The sequence below is a fragment of the Macrobrachium nipponense genome, chromosome 26, assembly GCF_015104395.2.
Source record: "Macrobrachium nipponense isolate FS-2020 chromosome 26, ASM1510439v2, whole genome shotgun sequence".
In the NCBI taxonomy this organism is placed as follows: Eukaryota; Metazoa; Arthropoda; class Malacostraca; order Decapoda; family Palaemonidae; genus Macrobrachium; species Macrobrachium nipponense.
In genome coordinates this window covers 70929450-70955704 of record NC_087215.1, presented here as the reverse complement: position 1 = coordinate 70955704, position 26255 = coordinate 70929450, and the positions used below count along the sequence as shown (strand labels likewise).

Genomic DNA, 26255 nt, shown 5'->3' with positions numbered 1-26255 from the left:
CAAATCTTTGGATTCCTGGATGTTTCCTTTATTTCTCAGTCTATTAATTTACTTTCATTCATTAGTTCTCATAATTTGAATTTGACTTATATCTTTGCCCCTCTTTGCTCTCTGTTCCTCCTTACACGAATGTGAGAAGCTAAAATGATAAAAGAAACTGCAAAGTTAGATTTCTTAACTGTTTAATTTCGATCATTTTTTTCTTTATTCCTGCCTAAAACCTAATTATTCAAAGCGTTAGTACTAATGAGACCGAATTTATTACACAGGCTTTAGACAGCGAGATGATTAGAGGCAGAGAAATGCTTCAATAACAAGAGAGAGAGAGAGCGCGTACTGGAAAATCTTTCTGGCGAACACCATCAGCAGAGATCTGTGTGCTGTTGACCACAGGAGTTCCTCGGTTAAGAGGAGAAAGTGAAAAAGCATCTCGTGAGCGCGTTGGAGTGGAAAACGCAACGCACTGAACTGAACTCTTATCTTCCAGTTGTCGGCGACCAGCATCTAGGCGAAGGCCTAACAGAATTCTTCTCTTTTATTTAAATTAGATTCCTTTGTATAGAATAATTCAATTGACGATGCTTGGATTATCCTACAGAGGCTTTTATATAATCTGCAGCTTCCTTTTCATTATCTTTCTCCTGGCAATTATTAGGAATTCTTCCAAAATTGTTTACTTGATCTTTCTTTCTCTTTGTTTACAAATTCAAGGTTATGATACGTTTCACTGAGTTAAGCAATATAATTGTAGACCGTATATTTTATAATGGTTTAAGCCACATATGCAAAGACTGGTTAGATTAGATATCAGTACTTAAATATCCAACATTTATATAACATTCCAGTGCTGTCTGGTGACGTCTTATTGTCAATCAGTTTACATCGCTTGATTAGTTTTGGACAGTTTCTGCTAATAAAACAAAAATGCACAGCTTTTGAGTAGTCCCAAAAGCACCCATATTATAGGCTGAAAATGGCGTAAAAGGGCAGAATGTATTATTCTGTTCGAAAGTTGAGTAATATTGAGTATGTTGAGGAGCTGGAACTAGAAGTGATCCACTTCGGTTATTTTTATATTGGCCGCTGTTGCAAAACTATTGCGTAAGATCGTCTTCGTGTGATATCTATTAATAAGCACGCACTACCCATAGTGCAATATCCCAGTCGTCTGTTTCGTGTGATCTCGAAGACATCAACGCTGGTAAGAAGCTGGTATATTTCTGAAATGGAAATATCGCTGAAGAGTATTTTTATTATTATTTATATTGTTGGTATAATTGTTGACGTAGTTTCCCTTACCGCATGACTCACTAGTTTTCAATTGAACACGTCTTACTAGTGATTAGTTCGAATCATCACCTCTCCAACATATTCAGTAACAAATTTACGCTCTACGGCTCTTAATCAATTTCTAAGCAGAAATTATAATGGCAATATGCCAAGCCAAGTGTTTTGATGTTTCATGTAGCTACGTTTTCTGATGTCATGCTGACTGGAACTTATTCCACAGGATAAAGTTTGACACCATACTCGAGCAGCTATCTACCTTTAAAGATTTTAAATTATGTAATGTATTTTGTAAATCCTTCATCAAAGAAGCTTATAATTCATTACTTGGGAATTAGTCGATTGAGAACGTACCCATCATATGACACGAATTTATCCGGTTACTTTGTCCCATCTGTTTAATTCTCATTTTAGATGCGTCGCTATATAATGTCTTCTTATTGTAGACATATTAATATAAAATTAACACATTTAATATTAATTTTTCCTTCAAATCTAACCTAATATCGTCAGTTTTTGCAGTTTTAAGTTACGTTTTCGAGAAACGAAGTCAATCTCTACCATCCGGATGAAGATGACGCTCTCACAAGACGTCGATGTAAACAAACATGGCAGCGGCAGCCAAAGGTTAGCTGATCTGTTACCGCTCCTTTGTAGTTTGCTCTTACCCCCCTGATATTTATAAGTGACAGTGTTATTTTATAAGATTTTAAGAGAATTTATAGCACTGTGTTTCTTGTGCCTTTTTCCATCACCCTGAGTCTTTTGTTAAAATAGTACTGTGAACATTTCTCATTGCCTGACAGCCTACTGTAAGCTGGCATTCAAGTGTTGTGTTCGGAAGATTACAATTGTAGCCATCTCATTTTTGAAGGAAAAACTACGATACTCTGATTAATTTAGACAGCGTATTTGTTAATGGCATTGGTGGAATAACGGAGTATAGGGTAAAGCACCGCTCTGTGGTCATTGATCCGTCAAAAGGCCACTTTTTTCACTCGATATGTAGTAATTGCTGAAACAACAATACAATTCAATATTTAGGCATACCATTCAAAAGATTGAAGTTTCTTCAACAAAATGAGATATATGAAACTGTCTTAAAAAGTAAAATACCTAAGCTAAGCTTGTGAAGTCTTCGTAAAATAGGTGTGTGTTCAAGGCAGTTGTTGATTCCAATAGGGTAATCAACCGCGTTGAGTCCATCCTACTTGTGCAGAGATCACCCTTTTTCACTCGATATTTTATTACACCTTTAAGCATACCATTCAAAAGATTGAAGTTTCGTCAACATAATGGGATATATGGAAGCGCCTAGGCTATATAACAACCATGTAAGCTCTTCATAAAATATGTTTTCAAGGCAGTTTTTAAATTCAATATGGCTTCTACTCGCATCTGGTCCCTTTCATCTCTGGCATCGAGACCACATCCTTCCCTGCCTTCCCAGCGTTCATTTGAACAACACTAGCGCATACCTATAGGCTAGGCTTATGTTACATTTATTGATATTAGGCTACTCAAGATTGCAGTTGTAATCAAGACAATAAAACGACATTTTGTTGCTTATATTAGTGAAAGTATGGGTCGTCTTATTCCTGGGGTCATGGTTTGAACTGAAATGCATTTTTACCTTGTAATCAGTGGTTTTATCCTTGCTGCCATCACAACTGAAACTCCACAGTGCATATTTGATTGTAATTATGCACATTTTGTTCTTAATCCACTCCAAATTGCACTTGAAATACATTGAGAGTTTGTTGACAGTGAAGTTATGGCAGGAACAATTTTTGTCTTAGTGTACAGGGTGTCAAAAAAGGCCCACTATACCATTACAAGTATTTATTGCTCAGAAACCATATAATATAGAGTAATGCAGTTTTTTGTAGAATGAAGTGTTCTGAAGAATGTAAACTTGAATGTAGAACATTCTATGAAAAACTGCATTACTCAATGTTGTATGGTTTCTGAGCAGTAAATCTTTTTTATGGTACTGGGAATTTATGGACACCCTGTAGTATGTACATCTGGCTGCCGAAAACACCGGCGAGCAGATGACAAATTAGTGAATTGTTTACAGCAAAAATTTTGTATTTTTTATAGCACTTTTCATTGATAAAAGTCTATATTACTATTTTGAATTTTTAATATTTAATAACTGTACCTATGCCTGAAATAAATGTAACCTTTAATGCTTGCATGCTAGGAATGGCAAAATTTCATCGTTGCCAATTTACTGGAGCTTCACACATATGCTGATGCATTTACAAACTGTTTCCATGAATTCTAGTTGTCATAATAATGCAATAATGGTTAAATTTCTCTGATATTTATGTATATATGCTACAAATAGATATGCTAACTGCATTTATTTCCACAGTTTTGTGTAAAGTCTTTTATAATCAGCTTGGAAGGTAAACACATACCAATTGGCAACACTGTGCTCATTTGAACAATGTATGCGTATATATGTAAGCTTTATTGATATTACTCAAGATTGTAGTTGTAATTAGCACAAGAAAACAACATGTTTGGAACTGAAATGCATTTTTACCTTGTAATAGTTGGTTTTATACTTACTGCCATCACAAATGAAACTCCACAATGCTTATTTGATTGTAATTATACACATTTCATTCTTAATTCACTCCAAATTCCACTTGAAATACGGGAGTTTGTTTACAGCAAAGTCATGGAGAAAATAATTTTTCAGTCTTTGACGCCTGGCAGCCAGAATCCACAAGTCAAGCAGATGACAGTTTAGTGAATTGTTTATTACAAAAACTTGGTACTTTTTTGCTAGCACTTTTCATTTATTTAAGTCTATACTGTAATACTATATTGACACTTTTTTTATTTTTTTTTAATAATTGTATGGCTGAAATAATTTGTTTCTAATTTTCAATCATTGTACTGCTGAAACAAATGTAACCTTTAATGCGTGCTAGGAATGGCAAGTCACCTTTGCCAATTTAATGGAACTTGATACGTACGCCGATGCCTTTACAAACTTTTTCCATGAATTTTAGTTGCCATAGTAATACAATACAGGCAGTCCCTGGGTTACGACGGGGGTTCTGTTCATGAGACGCGTTGTAACTCGAAAATTGTCGTAAGCCAGAACATCATCAAAAATCCTAAGAAAATCTTACTTTTAATGCTTTGGGTGCATTCAAAACTATGTAAACTGCATTCTTATTGCATTTTCCATCAAAAAACCTTCAATTATTGATTATTTTGCATTTTTGGTGTCATATTTCTTCTGCCAGATGAGCGTTGTAGGCATCGTAACCCTGGAACATGCGTCGTAACCCTAGAAATAATTTCTGATGAATATATTGAAAAGCGCCTTAACCTCGGAACATCGTAAGCAGAACCCGTCGTAACCCGGGGACTGCCTGTAATAATTGCTCTATTTATGTATATATATTACAAATAGATACACTAAGTTCACTTGTTTCCACAGAGGAAAGTAGAGGTCTCGAGGTGTTGCTTCCACAAAGGTTAGCTCATGACTTGCATCTAATTCAGGATACTGGAAGTGCTAAAGTTATTTTTTGGGAAAGTGACCACGCCATAGTACAGATATCCACCTGTCCGTACAGTGGTGCTTTACCCTAGGTTAGGGGCCAAGTGAATATAAAACAGTCATGTATTTACCATTGAAAATATAATGGTTTGCATCAGTTATCCTGTTAATTGGTGTAGTTTTCAAGTACTTTTTGATTCCCTGGAAACTGTTTGCAAAGCCAAAGCACAAGGGCTTTTTAAGCACATCTTCAGCCTTTATATATATATATATATATATATATATCTATCTATATATAAACATATATATATATATTATATATATATATATATATATAGATATATATATATATATATATATATATATATATATATATATATATATATATATATAAAAGCAAATACCACAGGAAAATGATAGTCAGAAATCGTATCATTTTCATTGGTGTAGTATTTGCTTATGGTAATGAAGTCACATGCATCTACTGTAATAAGTTTTTAAGTATATATATATATATAGATTATATATATATATATATATATATATATATATATATATATATATAGATATATATATATATATATATAATATATATATATATATATACACACACACACACACACATACAACCTTTACCAATCTAGGCTAATATTTTGGCTACCTGCAATTTTCAACTAAAACTAGCCTAAGTAAGTAGTAACTATGGCAATTCTACAGGAGAGTTCTCCATCTAGAAATTGTTTAGATATTGTTTATTAATGAATTTTTTTATACAAAATAGCCTTACATAAAAAAAGGGTGTAGGCTATATGAAGCAGTTCCTCACTCTCCTAACAATTGATTTATAGTTTAACTGGGAGGTTTTCCTCCTGTTACACCTTTAAAACCTTTTTCTGTCAGTTTCTGCTGAGTGACCTCATAGGTCCCAGTACTTGGCCTTTGGCCTAAATCCCATATTTAATTCTATATAATGTAGTTTAGGTGGATGTTTACATTTTTATATAGAAAAGCTTTACGAATTCCATATTTAGTAGCAGCCCCTCGGGGATTATTGTAAAATCATAAACAAAAGACAGTACATTTCCCCTGTTATTTCAGTGAATTTCTTTAATTATCTCACTGATACTGTATTATATACACCCATTTTTATACTGCTGAGTCAAAAAATTCAGTTAACAAACCATATCTCCATGCAGAGCTCTGCTGTAGAATAACCATATAGTATTCATGTGCTTAGATATCTGTTATTTCAAATTAAATATACATACTAACTTCTTAATCCTTCTGACAGGATAAATTCCTTTCCTCCACAAAAATTACAGAACTATTGCATTTTATATAGGAGTACATATTATGCAGAGCAAGTTGAGAGACAGTCATTTAACTTGGTAACGAGATGGCTAACTGGTGGTTAAGGGATGTGAGTTAGGGACTACTCTTCACTCACCTGCCATTGCTGAATATTTTTTCATGGTTTTTTTGCTTTTGTTGTCTGTTTTTATTTACTGTTTTGAATGAGTAAAAACAAGACCAGAGATGTTGTGAGAGGCATGGACAGATAGTCTCACTTCACATCCCCCCTTAACAATTGATTCTTGTGAGTATTGTTTGTTCTGCAGAGGGAAATCATACACCTGTAATTCCCCTAGCAGGGAGTGAGCTGGTTAGTCTTCCTTTTCATTGGAGAAGTATGGTAGGAAACAAAAGAAAGATAGGAAGCATTTACCAGCCTCAGTGATGCTGCCAAATCTAACCAGTTCCTTTATCACTGCTTGTGTTGTACATTTTCCATTACCTTCCAGAAGTACAGTCCCGGGTATTACTTTTGGTAGGATTAGTGCTTCCTGCTCTCTTTTCAGGTGACAGTTCAGGTACTTGGGCAGGTGTCTCCCAGATGAGATACAGATCCAAGTTCTTTGGTCACCCTCTACCATTCCTGTTAATCTTCTTGATGCTTCAGGTAAGCATTCATCATCCATGAACTAGCTGCAGACAATTTGATTATTCTCTGAACATTCCCTGAATTCCATCTTATGGTACCCACTAAGTAGGGGGATCCTCTTTTAGTTGTGATCCTTCTTATTGCAAACCCTCCTGCTTATGCAGCACTGATGACAACATTACCTTCCTTGATTTGGTCGTCAGCATTGGTTATGAACAACCCATGATTCAGGAAAGAGGGGAAGCATCTTTGAAGGTGTTCTTCATCCTTTTCCATCTCTTTGTTGAGTTCGTCATCCTCTTCTTCCCCCTTGACTCCTCATAGAAGGAAGAAGTTCCATAGGGCTTCAAGTGAGCTCCCTGCCTTGTTTCTTGGGGTGGTGCTGGTTCTTATAGGTTGGATATAGGAACTGCTCCCAGCTCATCCTCTCATAATCCTCTGGAAATTCTCTAGGTCGAGTCAGTGTAACCCGTTTGCTGTGTACCTGGTCCGTGGACTGTATACGTGCAAGGAGCAGAGTCAACCCTACCTCCTGTCTCTGCAGGGAGACACTGAGTAGAACACAAGCAGCCTGCTTCTGCTATGTGTGCTAGGTCCAAAGACCATGCTCATCTCAGGTGTCATACAAACCCTTGAGGAAGGCTTTGGGCCTAGATCCCACTGTCAAGTCTGTATCTCTGCTAGCCTTGCCTTCTACAGAGTGTGTAGGCTCAGCAGTTGAGTACCCAATCTTAGAGCTTCATCTTGTAAGATGAGACTTCCTCTGCTCTCCCTTTTAACAAGGGTGGGGCCTCAAGATGTTATCTGAACTTATGATTTTGTATATGTGACTTACCGAGTAATTATATATCTGATCATATAATTACTGGATAAGTATATACAGAATCTGATTGTATCATAAAAATATCATCTTTGTATATGTGACTTACCCAGTAATTATATGATCAGATATATAATTACTGGATAAGTATATACAAAATCTGATTTTATACATTCAACTTCCCTGCCAGATATATACTTAGCTATAGACTCCGTCGTCTCCGACAGAATTTCAAATTTCGCGGCACACGCTACAGGTAGGTCAGGTGATCTACCTGGCCCTCGCCCTGGTGGCAGGACTAGGAACCATCCCCGTTTTCTAATCAGAATTCTTCTGTCGCCCGGACCATCAACATTGTTGTTGGTTCCTCTCGATTGGTTTTTCTTTTTTCACCGGCAATTGATCTTCTTGACCGACTTTTGGTGACGTATCTGGATTGTTGGATTGGCATACGCTTTTGTGGACTGTTTTGTGGACTTGATTTTGGAATTTTCTTTAATAATGTCTGACTCTGGTATGGTTGTGAGACGTTGTGTGAATGTAGGCTGTAAGGTGAGGTTGCCGAAAGCTTCGGTAGACCCTCACACGGTATGCAAGAGGTGCAGGGAGTATGAATGTTCTTTTACTAATACTTGTAAGGAATGTGAGAACTTGAGTGAGAACGAATGGAAGAATCTAACTAATTATTTAAAAAAAGTTAGAAGAGAAAGAGTGAGGAAGGCTTCTCGTAGAAGTTTAAGTAGTTCTAGATCTGAAACTAATTCCAAGCTTGGGATCTTCCCAAGGGTAAGTATTGCTACTTCTCCTTCCATTGCAGCCCCACCCCTTCTCCTATTGCAGAACCTGTAGATCCAGCAAAAGAACTTGCGGATCTAAAAGCAGCCTTCAAGTTGATGGAAAACAAAATGGCTGCCATACAAGGTAAGGCTAGTGATTTTTCAGTGGACAGTGATATGAGTGTCCCCAGTGTAAGTGGAGGGGGCATCTGGTCGGCTCAGCAACGCTCCTAGGTCTAGACCTCTTCCAAGCTCACATGCCCAGAGGAGAAGGAATGTCGAAAGCCGAAAGGAGGTTGTGGAGAATCCCCACCGATCAGGTGTCCCTTCGGCGGTTTCTGTGACACCCCAGACTGCCAAGGACCGCTATTGTAAAAGCGTCCTACGTGAGTGTTTCTCGTCGTCGGGATCTTCATCACCGAGACGTGATTGGAGAGATTCAGATCGATCTCGGCCTCTCAAGAGGAGTTGGAAGGCTCCGAATATTGACTCGAGCCCTGAAAACTTCCCTGAGGAGTCTCCATCGGGAGTGAAGAAGGCAAGAAGAGCCATTCTTTCAACCAGAGTGAGAAGGAGGCAGGAGGTGGAGGCTATGGACTCCTCCCCTCCTCCTTCCCCTCCTCCCGAAGAGGATAAAGAGGAGGCTACAAAGAGGTTCATGATGGCGATGCAGGAACAGATTTCGTCGTTTGTAGGAGTCCTGTCAAAGGAGCCTCCTAGAAGGAAAGACACTTCCCTTCCTATTAAAAGATCCTCCAGACGTATGGAGGTATCTGCCTCCAGGATCGATACTCCTACTCGAGGTGAGGTTTCCGGTACGAACCTGGATGAAACAATCAGACGTCTGGCACCGGCCAGGAGTGAGGAGGTCACCCAGGAAGGCAGGAGCCAAGAGCCAGGAGTGAGGATGTCAAACCAGGAGGGCAGGAGCCGCCAGAGCCAGGAGTGTAGAGGCATCCAGCAAGAGGGCAAGAGCCAGGAGGCAAGAGCCAGGAGGCAAGAGGCAGGAGGCAGGAGCCCAAGAGGCAAGGAGCCAGGAGGCCAGGGCCAAGGAGGTCAAGGAGGTCAGGAGCCAGGAGGAGTTCCGGAGTCAGGAGGCAGGAGTCCGGAGTTCAGGAGGCAGGAGTCCAGGAGGTCATGGAGGCCGGAGTCAGGGAAGCCCAGGAGGCAAGGAGTCAGGAGGCCAAGAGTCAAGAGTCCAGGGAGGCAAGAGTCGGGGACTCGCTTCCTGGAGGTTATGACTCTTCTCCAAATAGGAGCTCCTCTCCTTCAGAACATAGGAGGTCTTGGAAGGACTCTCCCTCCAAACGTGAACTTTCTCCTTCGTCTGATCGAGGGTTAGACGAGTTGTCTGACGACGAACCTCCTGCTAATGAAGGACTTTCTAGTTATAAAGTCTTGGCCTCATTACTACTTCAAGAGTTTGGAGATTCTCTTAGTCCGGCGGCTCCTCCTTCTCCTCGTTCGCTCTTTTCGAGCTCAGCTACGGCTAAATCGTCGGCCTTTTTAAAAATGAAGCCTGCGATATCAATGAAGAAGGCACTCCATTCTTTAGATTCTTGGATGGACAAGAAGAAGGAGTTAGGAAAGACGGTATTCTGCATGCCTCCTTCCAGATTGCACGGGAAGAGAGGTATTTGGTATGGGACAGGAGAGACTATGGGTCTTTCTCTACCTGCCTCTGCAGATGCCGACTTTTCCAATTTAGTGGAGGCCTCTAGACGTCACTCCTTAGGATCGGTCAGAGCGACGTGGAGCACTTCAGAGTTGAACCACTTTCTAAAGGGACTTTTTGTCACTTTAGAGGTGTTCAATTTTCTGGATTGGTCACTCGGAGTTCTGGCCAACAAATCTAAGGATCCGGAGTTTCTGAAAAACCCAGAAATTCTCCATAGCGTCCTGTCCTGCATGGACAAGGCAGTACAGGACGGTTCGGGTGAAGTGGCTTCCCTTTTTGGTGCTGGTCTCCTGAAAAAGAGATCAGTGTATGGATCCCTATTATCGAAATGGGTTTCTCCGAGCCAGAGGACTGCCTTACTGTTCGCCCCTCTATCAGATCATCTGTTTCCTTCTCAGTTAGTGAAGGATATATCTCGCTCGCTAACTGAGAAGGCGACACAAGACCTACTAACGCAAACGTCCAAGAAAGGACGCCCTGTAGTGTCGACGGTTAAGAAGGAATCTCGTCCTACTCAGCAGCCCTTTCGTGGAGGTGCAGCGGCTCGTCCCCCTGCCAGAAAGAAGAGCTCTGAAAAGAGAGGAAGGTCTTCATTTAGGCCCTTCAAGAAATCAAAGTGACTTGTTGCTCCTCCAAGCACCAGTGGGCGCCAGACTCCTGAACTTTGCAGGAGTATGGGCAAAAAGGGGAGCCGACCCTTGGTCAGTGTCGGTCCTGAAGAAGGGATATGTAATCCCCTTCGACGAACAGCCCGCCCTAACATCTACGCCTCGGGAACTGTCAGCGAGGTACAGAGACCCGTTAATGAGAAAGACTCTCCTTCAAATGGTGGAGCAAATGTGGGAAAAAGAGGCCATCGAACTTGTGCAGGATCCACACTCCCCGGGATTTTACAATCGCCTTTTTCTAGTACCAAAGGCATCGGGGGGGTGGAGGCCAGTTCTGGACGTAAGCGCTCTGAATCGCTTCGTACAGAAAAGAAGTTTCGCATGGAAACGTCCGCCTCTGTAATGTCGGCTCTTCGTCCAGGAGATTGGATGGTCTCTCTGGACCTACAAGACGCATATTTCCACGTTCCCATTCACCATTTGTCAAAGAAATATCTTCGCTTTGTAATAGGAGACAAGATCTTTCAGTTCAGGGCTCTGTGCTTCGGTCTGTCTACAGCCCCACAAGTATTCACCAACCTGATGGCGAATGTAGCAAGATGGCTTCACCTAGAGGGGATAAACATCTCCCTCTACCTGGACGACTGGCTGATCAGGGCCAAGTCGAAGATTCAGTGCTTGGAGGACTTAGAAGTAACAAGGAACATGATAGATTCGCTAGGGTTACTCGTCAACCTCGAGAAGTCACAAACTGATCCCCAGCCAGAACTTGGTCTATCTGGGGATTCAGATGGATTCTCGGGGTTTTCGGGTATATCCTTCTCGAGAAAGAATCGCTCGAGGTTTGTCGAGAATCTCGAGCTTCTTAGAGAGAAAGAACAGCTCAGCGAGGGATTACCTGAGCCTTTTAGGGACCCTGTCCTCATTGGAAAAGTTCTTCTCGCTAGGGAGACTTCATACCTTCGCCCTCTTCAGTTTTTCCTCAAAGAGGTGTGGAGTTGGAAGACGGGGGGTCAACTCTCGGACATCTTCCAACTTCCACAAGAAGTAAAAGATCATCTGAAGTGGTGGATCCCTCCGCTTCAAAAGAACGAAGGCGTATCGCTTGCTCTGCAGAACCCAGACCAAGTGTTATTACCGACGCTTCGGAGTCGGGATGGGGAGCGACGCTAGGAGCAAGGGAGGTGTCAGGCACCTGGACAAAGGAACAGGTGTCCTGGCACATCAATTGCAAGGAACTTGTGGCCATACACCTAGCCTTAAAGTTCTTCGAAGAGATAGTCAGAGACGGGGTGATACAGATAAACTCGGACAACACCACGGCTCTGGCTTACATACGCAAGCAAGGAGGCACGCACTCTTTCTCCCTCTATCAGTTGACAAGACACCTGTTAACCTGGACGGAAGAAAGAGGCATAACTCTCCTCACAGGTTTGTTCAAGGGATCAAGAATGTGAGAGCGGACAGACTGAGCAGGAGAAATCAGGTCCTTCCCACAGAATGGACTCTTCACGAAGAAGTGTGTCGAAGTCTTTGGTCCCTGTGGGGGAGACCTCACATAGACCTGTTTGCGACGTTCCTCTCCAAAAGAATAGAGATCTTTTGCTCTCTAGTGGAAGATCCGAGAGCCTTCGCAATAGACGCGTTTCTCATGGATTGGTCGGGTGTGGATGCATACGCCTTTCCCCCCGTTCAAAATCCTGGGGGAAGTGCTCAGGAAGTTCGTAGCTTCGAAGAGCACGAAGTTGACACTCATAGCCCCATTTTGGCCACCAGCCAGGAATGGTTCACGGAGGTACTGGAGTGGATAGTGGACTTCCCCCAGATCGCTTCCAAACAGACACGATCTACTCAGACAACCCCACTTCGAGAGGTTCATCACAACCTCCCAGGTCTCGCTCTGACTGCCTTTCGACTATCAAAAGACTTGTCAGAGCGAGAGGCTTTTCTCGCAAGGCTGCGGGCTCTATCGCTAGAGCCCGCAGAGCTTCGACGAGAAGAGTATACCAGTCGAAGTGGGAAGTCTTTAGGAGGTGGTGTAAGGGTCAGAAGCTGTCCTCCTCCAGTACCTCTATAGTGAATATTGCCGATTTCCTCCTCTTTCTGAGAGAGGAATCACACCTATCTGTCTCGACAATAAAAGGATACCGAAGCATGCTGTCTTCAGTATTCAGGAATCGAGGCCTGGACATTGCTAACGACAAAGATCTACACGATCTAATTAGATCTTTTGAGACTTCGAAAGCAGCTACTCCTAGAACACCTAGTTGGAATCTAGATGTGGTCCTGAAATTCCTTTCATCGGATAAATTCGATCCTTTACATCTGGCGTCCTTCCGCGACGTCACTAGGAAAATGCTTGTTCCTGGTGGCTCTCGCTACAGCCAAGAGGACGAGCGAATTACACGCTCTGGATTCCACGGTGGGGTTCAAAGGAGATGCTGCCATCTGTTCTTTCCAGACAATGTTTCTGGCAAAGAACGAAAACCCGTCAAAACCTTGGCCCAGAAGTTTTGAGGTAAAAGGCCTATCTAACCTGGTAGGCAGAGAGATAGAGAGATCTCTCTGTCCAGTGAGAGCTCTTAAATACTATTTAGAGAGGAAGAGACAGATGGGAGCTTGTCAACAAGGTCTTTGGTGTGCGGTGAAGAACCCCAAAAGACTCATGTCCAAGAACGCCTTGGCTTTCTTTGTGAGAAGCGTTATTACGGACGCTCACAAGAACTGCTCGGAGGAATCCTTCGGTCTTCTAAAAGGTCAAGAACTCATGAAGTTGAGGGCAGTAGCAACGTTCTTTGGCATTCCAAAAGAATATGTCTCTAAAGAATATCATTGAGACTACATATTGTCGGAGGTGCAATTCAGGTTTGCATCTCATTATCTGAAGGATGTGAGAGTGACCTATGAGAAGTGCTTCTCGCTAGGTCCTTTTGTATCAGCAGATACAGTACTGGGTCTTGGAGCAAAGACTGATCCTTAATTTGGTGTTTTTAGCGTACATAAACCCTCTTGTCAGATATGTGCTTGGTTTTCTATTAGCAAGCTCACTACTGTCGCACGGGAGCAGAGTGTCATTGCTGGTAGGGGATCAAGGGTATGTATGACTAGTAGGGGAGTACAAAATTTTTTTTTGTATATTTTGTAATGAAAGTGTAATTATGTTTCGAGTTTTTTGGTTGTTTGTAAGGAGTTCAGGGATAACTCCTTACAATCTTAGAACTAACATGGATGTTAGGATCAGGTGATCGGGATCGGTTTTGTGCTCCTTGAACAAGGTGTATTGTCATGTTAGTGGAATAGCACCCAATGACAAAGGCCTTTAGGCTCTGCCGAGTAAGTGGATAAGACCCCATTGGCAGACCCACAAGAACTCTTAGCCATAGATCAATATCTCGCTGAGGCTCTTGAGGCTAAGCAGACTCCAAGGCAGTAGCCGCGAAGTCTTCAGCCTAATAAGGTAGGAACCAAGGTTTATTAATACCTACAACATATGTTGTTTACCTGTCTATTTCAGTTGTTAGCTGTCTCTTACCCACCACCAATGGGTGCTAATCAGCTAAGTATATATCTGGCAGGGAAGTTGAATGTATAAAAATGATATTGTCATGTTACAATAAAGTTTTATACATACTTACCTGACAGATATATACTTAGCTATAGACTCCGTCGTCTCCGACAGAATTTCAAATTTCGCGGCACACGCTACAGGTAGGTCAGGTGATCTACCGCCCTGCCCTGGGTGGCAGGACTAGGAACCATCCCCGTTTTCTAATCAGAATTCTTCTCTTCCACCTGTCTCCTGCGGGGAGGCTGGGTGGGCCATTAATCGTATATATCTGTCAGGTAAGTATGTATAAAACTTTATTGTAACATGACAATATCATTTTTATTATACAAATATCATGTTTATGATTCTCCCAGATGTTAGCTGCTCTTTAAACTTGTGCTCTTTTTTCTTTTGGAAAGCTCTTGGTTTTCCAAAGTTTTCTTGGAGTGATTATCCAGATAAATCTTACTGGCTCAGTGCGCTATCAACCTTGCACATGTATGCCAGATTATACAGTAGGTTACTGTTCACTGTCATGATTGGAAACATGCCAGTCAGGCTCCTTCCAATTTTGTGGTAAGTCTCGTACATAATAAACAGTGGCTCTTATATTTGTATAAGAACAAATATAAAATTTGTAAAGCAATACGTATCTTTCCTAGAAAAAAATGTTGGCATATGACAGGTGAGTGATAGATTCCTCCAACTCCCCTCTTACCACTAGTTAACCACCATGTTACCATGCTTCAATAGCTATTTCCAGCCTGGACTGAGGAATATACTTAAATAAAAGGCTCTGGTTCATACATCTGGGTATTAAGAAAAATACAAATTCCTTTAGAAAATAGATGTTCCTATGTTTTGGAAAGGATCAAGTTAATTACAATATAAATATACAAACATCTGATGTCTCTTTCAGATGTGAATGAAGTATTTTCAAGATTGTTTGACCATCGGCCATTTTTACGTGGTGAAATTGATTATTTTAAGAAGGAATTTGAGGTGAGTTGAGTTAGCTGTAATAATCTGTTAGTTAAATATTTTGATTTGGTATTTATAATAAGATATAAAATACTGTATTACTTTGTTTCTTCTGCATAATGCTGATAATTGTATGTATTTTTATCTTAACATAATATACTGTATAATTAATACAGTAATTTTTAGTATGTATAAAATTGGTTTTGTGCCTATGATGATTTACTGATTCAATCGCTTCTCATTTCAAGAGAAAGATATAGTAGTTCTTTCTTTTAGAAATACAGACCATCTTTTAAATGTAAAAGCAGTATTCCTCAGTACAATCAGGAAACGGTCACAAACGTAATACTAACAAGGTGGTTTCTTCAATGGTAGTCAGGTGAATGGTGGAGTCCCCTTCTCATGCCATAAACCAGCACTTTTTTTTCAGCCGTACTCTAGTCAAGATGTGTTGCTGCTCTCTGACTGAACATCAAGTTGGAGCTTCTTTCATTTTGTTCTTATTTTATGTGTGATGTTTGCATCATTTTTCAAGTGTGGATTAGAACACAAAGTGTAATGGATGTCAGAAGGTGTGTGTTGGTTTATCATATTTTCTTTGTGTTTTTGTAAAAGTATATTGCTTGGTTTGGCTAGGCTAAGGAAGGCCAAAAACATTCACCAGTTTCCTTTGATTTTTGGAACGGAGTTATTCTTCACTCATGACACTGGTGAATCATTTTTGCTGTTTCCGCCCTAGTTCCCTCCCCTGCCCTGTCTACTCATTTCCCTCTGGTTGAGGAGTTACATGGCTAACTCATCTAATACTGCTTTCAGATGGATGAGGGATCCCTCCCCTCCTTCATTCCTCAGTTTTTGGCGAAAACTCAGAACCTGTCAGCAGCGGACAGTAGATTCAAGAGTTTCTTGATTCCCCCCACCCCCCCAGAGCCTTTGATGATGGTAACCCAGACATGATGATCTTATGCCTGGGCTAGCCATAAGATACTAGAAAAGGGCCCAGTCTCTGCAACCACAGTGTCGGTACCTTTTCATTAGTACTGGGAAACCACAGTGTCGGTACCTTTTCATTAGTACTGGGAAACCAGTAATTTTGGGGAACACCCTATATTTGTCTTTGTGAGCTTATCAAATAAGCTTATGATACCTCTTGCATAGAAAACTCTTGCGTAGAAAGACAACCTTTACTTCATCCCCCTCCAGCCCCTGGATACCTCCTCCTTGGGACCTGTGGTCATTGCCCAAGTTGTGTAAGTCAGGGGGTGTGAGTGTGGAGTGACTGAACTCATCTTCTTTCTTCTGGGGTACATGCTGGAATTGGACCAGGTACAAGTATCTATGTACTTAGAGTATACCCAATCTTGGTATAGATCTTAAGATATATTTCCCTCTGCCCCTTCTTTTGACAAGGGGGCAGGGTGGGCAAGGTAGAGTTTATTCTGAACTTGTCATATGGTTTAAGCCAGACTTAGCTGCCTACTGACTTCGTTCCTGTACAGGGGATTTTATGAGACCAGATTTTTTTTCTCCTTACTAAGGTGAGTCCTCTCTCTAAGTCAGCGGCTCATTTAAGCCCAGGGCCCCACTGCTTTGCCATTCCACATGCCAGACCAAGTCTGTGCATTCCCCGCATGCATTTACTGTAGTACCTCGAGATACGAAAGGCTCAACTTATGAAAAACTCGAGATACGAAAGCCGATACGAAAAATTTAACGGCTCTACATACGAAAAGTTTTCAAGATACGAAAGGTTTCTGAAAGTCCGAGATTCGCCCGGATAACAATTTTGAAAATCGCGCCGCACGCCGCCATCTTAGTACTAGTAGACTCGCCACCATCCTCCTGCTCTCCCATTGGCTCCTAATGCTAGTTGCGGCCATGAAATCCTTCTCTCCTATTGGCCAGCGTCCCTCCCATCATGCATCTACTATGTACACATGGTGGCGTGCTTCGGCCACTCGGTACCAGCATTGTTATAGTATGCACGTGGTATTTGTTTTCGGGATCATCAATGTGTACATTATTTAAAAAAAAAAGTGACCAAGATCTCTCACATGGGATAAGTGATCAAGGTCTCTCTCATGGGATAACTGGAAACTTTGCAAGGTTGGTAGAATATCCACTCCCTGCTGAACAGAGGGTGTAGACCAATCATTTACAACATGTATACCAGTACGTATAATCAAGGCACTTCAGTTTATGCTGAAGGTCAGCAGCCGAACATTCAGTACCCCAATCAGTTGCAGAGAGAGCATTTGGTTGAACAGGGTTTTGATGGACACCTGGGCCAACAGAGTCCCCCCCCCAAACATGAGGTGCAAAAAAAGAACCAAGTGATAAAAAACAGAAAAGTTGAAATTCTGTAAAAAAAAAAAAAAAAAAAAAAAAAAAAAAAAAAAATAAAGTAAAAAAAAAGAAAAAAAAAAAGTTAAAAATAAAAAAAAATAAAAAAAAAATGGCAGAAATTAAAGCCGCTTTTCATAAAGTGCTATCATTTCTAGAAGACACCCCCCGAAAAGGCTCACACAGGAACATTGTGTACGTATATTTTTTAAAGTGTACGTACGTACATATGTACAAAAGAAAAAAAAACGGCAGAAATTAAAGCCGCTTTTCATAAAGTGCAATCATTTGTAGAAGACACCCCCCGAAAAGGCTCACACAGGAACATTGTGAAAAGTAGGCAGAAGCCTCACTCGAAAGGTAAGCTTCCACATTTTACATACAGTATATTTCTTGTTACCATGTACACTAATATACACTTTATTTACAGGTTATATTTTGCATTTTGTTCCGACACGGCATACAAACCTTCGGTCCTTTTACAATAGGAAGGTACTAGCGGCAGCTGGATAGGTCGTAAGCTTTCGAACAAGGGGTTCGGTAGTTAACTGCTTGTCCGACAGGCGCGCGCGCGACTGGGAGGTAAACAAATCACTTTTGCTTTCGGCCTCACAGCGAGTGGACGTGTGTGTTCGACGCTCTCTGCCCGCTTCTCGTCGTTTGCTTTCTTGAGTATATGGTTGTGTTTGTGTATGAAAGAATTCATTGTAAGTACAATCATTTCTCTCTTTTCATAATATTTGAAGTGTTTTTGATTAATGATGGAATCTCCTCGCCTCGCTACCCCACGGAGACTATGCCCGGGTACCGAAGGGCGTAAATGCGGGAAGTTCCGCTCTTTCCCGGAGATAGACCCTCATATTTTGTGTGCTCGGTGTCGGGGGCGCGAATGCACCCGAGCCGAGCCATGTGATGTTTGCAATAATTGGTCGGAGGCGCAGTGGACTTTGTATGAGGGCAGGAAGAAGCGAAGGCCTGCAAAGGAGTCGTCGGAAAGCTCTCCCGCGACTCCTTTGGTGACGGACACTTCGTCTTCTTTCCTGCCGCGCCGCTCAACTTCCACGTATCGCGCCTTCTCCTTCGGGGGGGGTTTCTAGGTCCTCTCCTCTCCTGACTTGTCGAGTGTGGAGGAGGGCGCTAGATACCCTGACGTCGAGTTGTACTCTGGGTCCTCTATCCGTTTGTCTTCGCGCGAACGGGTAGAGGATCCCCCTAATCACCCGACTTTTGCCTCCTCAGGTGCGGTTGCCGCGAAGGATGACCTCGGACAGGTGTGGGCATCGTTGGGGCTGCAGGGCGTGCCGAGTGTCCAGGGGCTGCTCTACCATCTCGCTGGCTCCGTGGCGGTCACCCATGCTACGGTCACGACCACCACCACGACCCTTACAACACCCGGCTACGCTTCACCTCCTCACCTGGTGTACACCCGCACGCGGTCTCTGTGACACCCACTACATCGGTGCAGGGGCCAGTCGCCGTACCTCGGGGGAGTGCGATGCCGCCACCTGGGTTTGCCGTGCTGCCGCGACCGGGACTTCGTGTGCCCGAAGAGCTCGCCCCTGGACCTCCCACCGGTACCTAGGATGTCTGTGCCGCTGGTCCGCCCATCTGGACCGCCTACACAGTCTGTGGCCGTACCTGCCGTACCTGCCCAGCTGCTGTCCACGGACGTGACGTTGACCACTGCTGCCGTTCCTGTACCTGCTCCTGCTGTCTCTTCTGCCGTTCCTGTGATGCCTGCACCTGCTGATGTTGTTCCTGTTCCTGGCGCCGCTGCTCCCGATGCTGATCTGTTCGGACAGGTGCGTCCGGGCCCTGTTGCTTCGGCAACAGCAGCCCCGGCTCCGCTCTGGATGACAGATCTGACGTCGGTCCTGAGGAGGTTGACGAAGAAGAAGAAGAAGAGGAGGAAGGTGTCGTCGTCGTCTTCATCGTCTTCTTCGTCGTCGTCGTCGTCTGCCGCCTCTCTTCCCCTTCTTCTTCTAAGGCTCCCCCGGCCGAAGAAGAAGAAGGTCGCCTCCCCCCCCCTAAGGAAGTCTCCTTCGGGAACTTCTAAGGGCCCGTCTCGCTCTGGTGAGACGGGGGTTCTTCCGCTGGTCACCCTGCTCCTTCGGGGGCAGGACCCGTCTCTTCTTCCGCAAGGAAGAAGACTACGGGGACCAGAGGAGTGCCGGCTAACACCGGCACTTCCTCACCTGCTGTCAGTGGTTCGGCCACAGCAGCCAGGGTCTGTCTCGGCCTCTCGTTCGCGAGAGGTACCGAGTGTACGGTCGCCTAACAGCGGCCGTACAGCCAAGAACCAGACCTCTGAGTCCGCTCAGCGTCAGGTTCACGGCACGGAGCGGAAGACTGGTGACAGCCGCTCACGCGACTCTCACCAGACCAGCTCTCGCTCTCGCGGCGAGCAGCTGGCTACCCGGGCGGACGTGACGGTCCATGACCGGCCACGGGCTGAGGCTGGGAAGAGGTCCCCCCGTTCGCTGCACCAGCCACGGCTGGTACCAGCGAACTGACGCACCGTGAGGATACGCACCGATCTCACCGTGACAGTGGAGCTCGCCGGTCGCCTGACCGTCACTCCCTCACCACCGAGAGCGATCGGGAGGGTACGGCGACCAGCAACCAAAAAAAAAAAGCTCCTCTTGACACACGAGACCGGGGCCGCTGTTCTCGGTCCAGCCGTTCTCCACAGCGAGACGGCTCGACTAGGTCTGCAGCTCGATCGCCACCGCGGGTTGGCGATCGCCTGCAGTCTTCCAAACCCGCTGGTTCTGCCAGCGAGCGAGGAGGGAGCGTCAGGTCTGCCTCTCCCATACCTTCAACCTCCTCTGGGTTTGTTTGGGGGGACACCGGAGGGTCGAGGTATTGAGGAGTGATCGTGAGGGGTGCGCCCCTCAGGATCCCACCACGTCGTCGTACGTACCAGGCACGGCTCTCGGGCCAGCCAGGTCGTACGCACAGGTGGTTGGAGGAGGGGACCGAGGAGGGGGGCTGTCGCTGTTCCTCCCCTTGAGGGAGGAGGGTCTCGGGAGATGCTCCTGTTTGAGGGACTGGACGGTCCGACTCCGCAGGACGCAGTCACTCCTGAGATCCAGAGGAACTTTGCCGAGGTTATTGCGCTGATTCGTCAGCACAACGACCTCGCGGAAGGATCGCCGCTCCCACCATCCGAGCCCACGTCCCGGCTCGAGTCGTTCTGGGGCCCGAAGAGGGAACCCAGACCGACGGTGGGCTTGCCGCGTTCTGAGCTTGCGGACTCAGTGCTGGACCAGGTTGAATCGCTTGTCTCCGGACAAGACGGTTCGCTCAAGTCTGGCAGGTCGAGCAAGCTGCTTCCACCTCCTCTGCTGCGACAGCGGCGTTTTTACGTGCCATCTGAAGACCCGATGCCGCCCAAACAGGTGAACCCCGGAGTTAGCCAGGCTGACTCCGGGTGTGTCTCTGCAGCAGCTCCTGTCCGAGAACCTGTGGTTCTCGCAGCAAGAGGCACTCGGCCTGGAATCTACCGCCATTGGCAGCTTTCCAGGTCCCCCCCCCGTCTTCCTGGCTAGATCTGTGGTCCCTCACAGTATCTAAGATCGCAGCCAACTCCGGGGGAATTTCTCCCGAAGAGGACTCGGCCTTCAGGAGACTTTGCCAGTCTGGAGGAAGAGCCATCTCCTTCCTTGCCCACCAGACGGTGAACCTGTGGGCCAACCTGGTTCTCCGACGAAGGGACGCTGTCCTTACTCGGGTTTCCAGGGCGGCCGGGCGTGAAGCGGCGTTGGGACTTCGCAACGGACCTTTACGGAGTTCCACGTCTCTCTTCCCAGGAGAGATGGTGGACGCTGCGGTGGACAGACGGCGCACTGACGACAGTGACCGTCTGGTTCACCAGGCAGTCTCGAAGGCTTCTGGGCAGCCTCGGACTGCGGCCAAGTCTAAGAGCTCGGCTAGCGCTTCCTCGGTGGCTAAGACGGTAGCTGCGCGAAGCCCCGGGGGGAAAGACTCTGTCTTCTTCGACTTCTACCGAAGGGAGCCGTACCAGCCCTCCTCCCAGCCCTCCTCCCTCCCGTGGAGGCTCTGGGAAGAAGTTCGAAGAAAGGGGGGGGGGGGAAACGCCCTAGGGACGGCGTTCCCCCTCACCTGCTGCCCGGAAGTGGGGGGGTGCCTGGCCAGCCATTGGGCAACTTGGCAGCACTACGGCGCCGAGACCTGGATTGTAGATGTCCTTCGGGAGGGATATCTATTACCCTTCGAATCTCGGCCACCCCTCACCTCCAACCCGGTCCAACAGCAGTCGTACGTTCCAGGGTCATCGAAGGACGTAGCATTGAGACAGGAGATCAAGACCATGCTGAGCAAGAGAGCTGTAGAAATCGTCACGGATCAGTCACCGGGCTTTTACAGTCGACTCTTCCTGGTGGAAAAGTCCTACGGGAGGCTGGCGCCCGGTGATAGATCTCTCTCCCCTGAACCGGTTTGTTCGCCAGATCCGGTTCACGATGGAGACGGCACGTTCAGTGCTCGACTCCATCAGGGAGAACGATTTTCATGCTTTCAGTGGACTTGAGGATGCGTATTTCCAAATACCCATTCATCAGTCCTCCAGAAAGTACTCCGCTCATCCTCGACGGGACGGTGTACCAGTTCAGGGCACTTTGCTTCGGTCTCTCAACCGCCCCACAGGTGTTCACAGCGAGTGTTCACTCTGGTGTCTGCTTGGGCCCATTCGCACGGGAATACGTCGATGAGGTATCTCGCATTGGTTAGTCCTGGCGAGCTCCCGCTCGCAGTTGCTACAGGACAGGGGACGGGATCCCGCAACCTGGCTTTAGAGTTCTGTCGCGATCTGGGGATCGTTGTGAACTTCGAAAAGTCCGATCTCGAGCCCAAGCAGAGGATGAAGTACCTGGGTATGCTGATCGACACGGTAGCAGGGCGAGTCTTCCCCGCAGACTCGCGGATCAGCAGATTCAGGGAGGCAGCCAACCAGTTCCTGTCTCGGCAGGAACAGGTGGCTCAGCGATGGCAAGTCGTGATCGGACACTGTCGTCATCGGAAGAAGTTAGTCCTCACGGGCGTCTTCACCTGCGGTCTCTTCAGTGGAGACTAAAGGGAGAGTTGGTCACAGGCGACGGATCCCCCAAGCTTTCCAGTGTCACTGACACAGGAGGTGAGGCAGGACCTAGCCTGGTGGCTGGACGACAGGAACCTCTTAAGAGGAGTGCCTCTGCGCACTCCCCCCCCGGACATGCAGCTGTTCTCAGACGCATCGACCGAAGGGATGGGGCGCACACCTGGAGGAGTTGCTGACTTCAGGAGTGTGGGACGAGAACGACAAGCACCTTCACATCAATGTACTGGAACTCAAGGCAGCGTTCCTCGCTCTCCAAGAGTTCCAGGACCGCTTGATGGGACACTCAGTGGTGTTGATGTGCGACAACACCACGGTGGTGGCCTACGTCAACAAACAAACAGGGGGGCCTAGTGTCTCTCCCGTTGTACCAGTTGACTCGGCAGGTGCACGAGTGGGCCGAGGCACACTCAATAGAGCTGTCGGCACGCTACATTCCAGGGAAGAGGAACGTAGTAGCAGACACGCTCAGCCGTCGGGATCAGGTGATAGGGACCGAATGGTCTCTACACCAGGACGTGGCGGAAAGGCTCTTCGACCTGTGGGGGCGACCAGTCGTGGATCTGTTCGCCACCCGGCACAACAGGAAGCTCCAGGTGTTCTTCTCGGCCGTGCCGGACCCATGGGCAGCTGCAGAGGACGCTCTTCAACACCCGTGGGACAACCTCTTCGTCTATGCCTTTCCCCCGTTCAGCCTGATTCGCAAGGTGATCAGTCGAGCACTGGTCACCCCGAATCTCAGGATGATCCTGGTGGCTCCCAAATGGCCACAGGCCATTTGGTATCCGGACCTGCTGGCTCTTCTCGCAGGAGAACCGAGAGAGATTCCCCCTTGGCACAACCTTCTCGCCCAGCCACACGTCGAGCGGTACCACCGAGCAGTCCAGTCCTACGTCTTCACGGCTGGCTGTTATCCACCATCTCTTGCGAACGAGAGGCTTTCTTTTCTCGTAAGCGCAGCAAACAGAGATGGCTGGAAACGTCCGTCAGTCCTCTGCAGCTGTGTACCAGGGGAAGTGGGCCGTCTTCTGTGGTTGGTGTCGTAGACGGGGTCTATCTCCTCTCAGAGCCACTCTTCAGCAGGTAGCGGATTTCCTCGTTTTTCTTCGCCGAGAGAAGCTCCTCTCAGTCCCCACAGTCAAAGGATACAGAGCCGCCTTGGCGCTCGTCCTGAAACTGAGGGGATTGGACATCTCGAACTCGTTCGAGATCTCCTTGCTTATGAGGAGCTTCGAAAGGTCTTGCCCACCCAGGGAACTCAGGCCCCTGCGTGGGATGTGACTCTCGTACTTAGGAGTCTGACTCGAACGCCGTTCGAGCCACTCCGAGAGTCGTCAGACAGGGATCTGACCCTCAAGACCCTCTTCTTGCTGGCATCCCTGGCATCGGCGAAGAGAGTAGGGGAACTTCATGGTCCTTTCCTATGATGTACGACACTCCCAGGGGATTGGGGATCCGTGACGGACCCCCCCTCCGATTTCGTCCCGAACTTCGTTGCGAAGACTCAGAAAACCGTCGATCCCTGACGACAGGTTCGAGTCATTCACGATTCCCTCCCTAATGGACTTCACCGATAATGATGCGGATGAGATGCTGCTTTGTCCTGTGAGGGCGCTACGGCGCTATCTGAAGAGAACTCGACACCTCAGGCCTGAGTGTCGACGCCTCTTCGTTAGCACCAGGGTCACCAAGAAAGAAGTATCCAAGAACACTCTTTCATTCTGGCTGCGTGAGGTCATCAGGAGGGCGTATGAAGCTGATGGTAGTGACGACATCCGTACGTCCCGTCCGAGGAGCTCACGAAGTCAGAAGTATTGGCCCCCTCGTTGGCGTTGCGTAAGAACTTCTCCGTGGCGCAGGTCCTGAAGGCAGGGGTTCTGGTCTAACCAGACTACCTTTTACGTCCGGGTTCTACCGTCGGGATATTGCCCACAGGTCCTTGGATACCTTTTCCTTGGGACCCGTGGTGGCTGCTCACAAGTTGTGTAGCTAACCCAGACCCTCGCAGGCTGAAACAGCATCGAGTCCTGGTGTGACTGTGTGGATGGATGTGTGAATGAGTGAGTGACTGGCTCCCTCTTCCCGTCTTTTCCTCCTCCTCTAACCTGTGGGCGAGAGGGCCACGGTCGTCACTACGATGGATGAGGACGAGATGCAGGTGAGCTATATGACAGAGCCCCATCCTATCCCTTTCACTAGGGATAGGAGCAGAAATATCCACCACTTCCTTCTACAAGGGGGGGAAGTGGATGCCTACAAGAGTCAAAACCATGACTTTATCTTTGCTCCTGTACAGGAACAAGTTCTTACATTGCTGGTACGAAGAGATACGCTTGCCTCTCTCTTAGTACTCGGTCCAGAGGTCTGACCATTGATCCTGCGGTGCACACACCCGATCAATCGGACAGAGGCTTGGATCCCTCGCTCTTACGACCAGGGAGGCTTCCAAGGTTGGGCGAACACCAGTCTGTTCACAAAAGACTCAGATTCCTCCCACCAAGAAGTGAGTCTTCCTATTGTAAAAGGAACCGAAGGTTTGTATGCCGTGTCGGAACAAATGACAATTTGTCCAAAATTGCATTTTTTCTAACTATACAAACCTGAGGTCCTTTTACACATAGCCCCACCACCACCCTCAAAATGCCACCCCTCACTCTGCAGTTTTTGCTTGGGCCAAAAGCAAAAGTGATTTGTTTACCTCCCAGTCGCGCGCGCGCGGGCCTGTCGGACAAGCAGTTAACTACCGAACCCCTTGTTCGAAAGCTTACGACCTATCCAGCTGCCGCTAGTACCTTCCTATTGTAAAAGGACCTCAGGTTTGTATAGTTAGGAAAAATGCAATTTTGGACAAATTGTCATTTTTTTTATTAATTTTAGGTATTGAATGGTCCAAATTGTTGTAGTATTTCATTGTTTATAGTCAATTTAGCTTTATTATGAAATTTACTGGGGTGTTTTTGTAGGGCTTGGAACGGATTAGCCATTTTACATGTAAAATGTGGTCCAAGATACGAAAACCTCATGATACAAAAGGCGCCTCGGAACGGATTAATTTCGTATCTCGAGGTACTACTGTACAACCATGGGTACTATGACAATTCTGTGTAGGATACAACTCCAGTCCATTGTCAGAGATGACCTCCCACCTAAGGAGCAAATTCTCCTATGCAAAAGGCGATGGTTTGTATTTCTGTAGGAACAGATCAGTTTTTAATCAGATAATCCCCTACTTACCCCTCCCCCCATAATCACCAGTTCATGAACTTGTTTCCTAGTTTAACAACTTTGCCAGATCATTGAGGATACTCATTTGTTAAGCTCTGGGTTTTTATTCGTAGGAAAAATATAAAATACCCATTAAAACTTTGCTGTTATATTTCATTCTCGTTGAATATTAATTTATGATAAAAATATATGTAATTCTAGGTTAATCTATGCATTTGTGTATGAGTATCAATGCAGTTTAATTTGCTTCCAGGAAAAACGAGGAGACAGAGAAGTTGAACAACTTTTTCGGTCTTTAGAGCTCATAACTGAAATCAAGGAAGGACAAGTAAGTGTGTTCATTTTTTTAACAGGAAAAGTATTTTGATTTTATCTGAGCACTTTGTCTAATAAAAGCTTTAGT

General features: G+C 45.7%; 1 protein-coding gene across 1 annotated transcript in view; it reads left to right on the top strand.

Moving 5' to 3' along the window:
* Positions 1-1083: 1083 nt before the first annotated feature.
* Positions 1084-26255, top strand: part of LOC135200391 (biogenesis of lysosome-related organelles complex 1 subunit 5-like) — a 35296-nt gene continuing 10124 nt past the window's right edge. The window contains exons 1-4 of the mRNA XM_064229020.1: positions 1084-1201; positions 1801-1914; positions 15107-15189; positions 26106-26180. Of these exons, the coding sequence (XP_064085090.1) occupies positions 1896-1914; positions 15107-15189; positions 26106-26180 (177 nt within the window). The 5' untranslated portion in view covers positions 1084-1201; positions 1801-1895. The remainder of the gene's footprint in view (positions 1202-1800; positions 1915-15106; positions 15190-26105; positions 26181-26255) is intronic.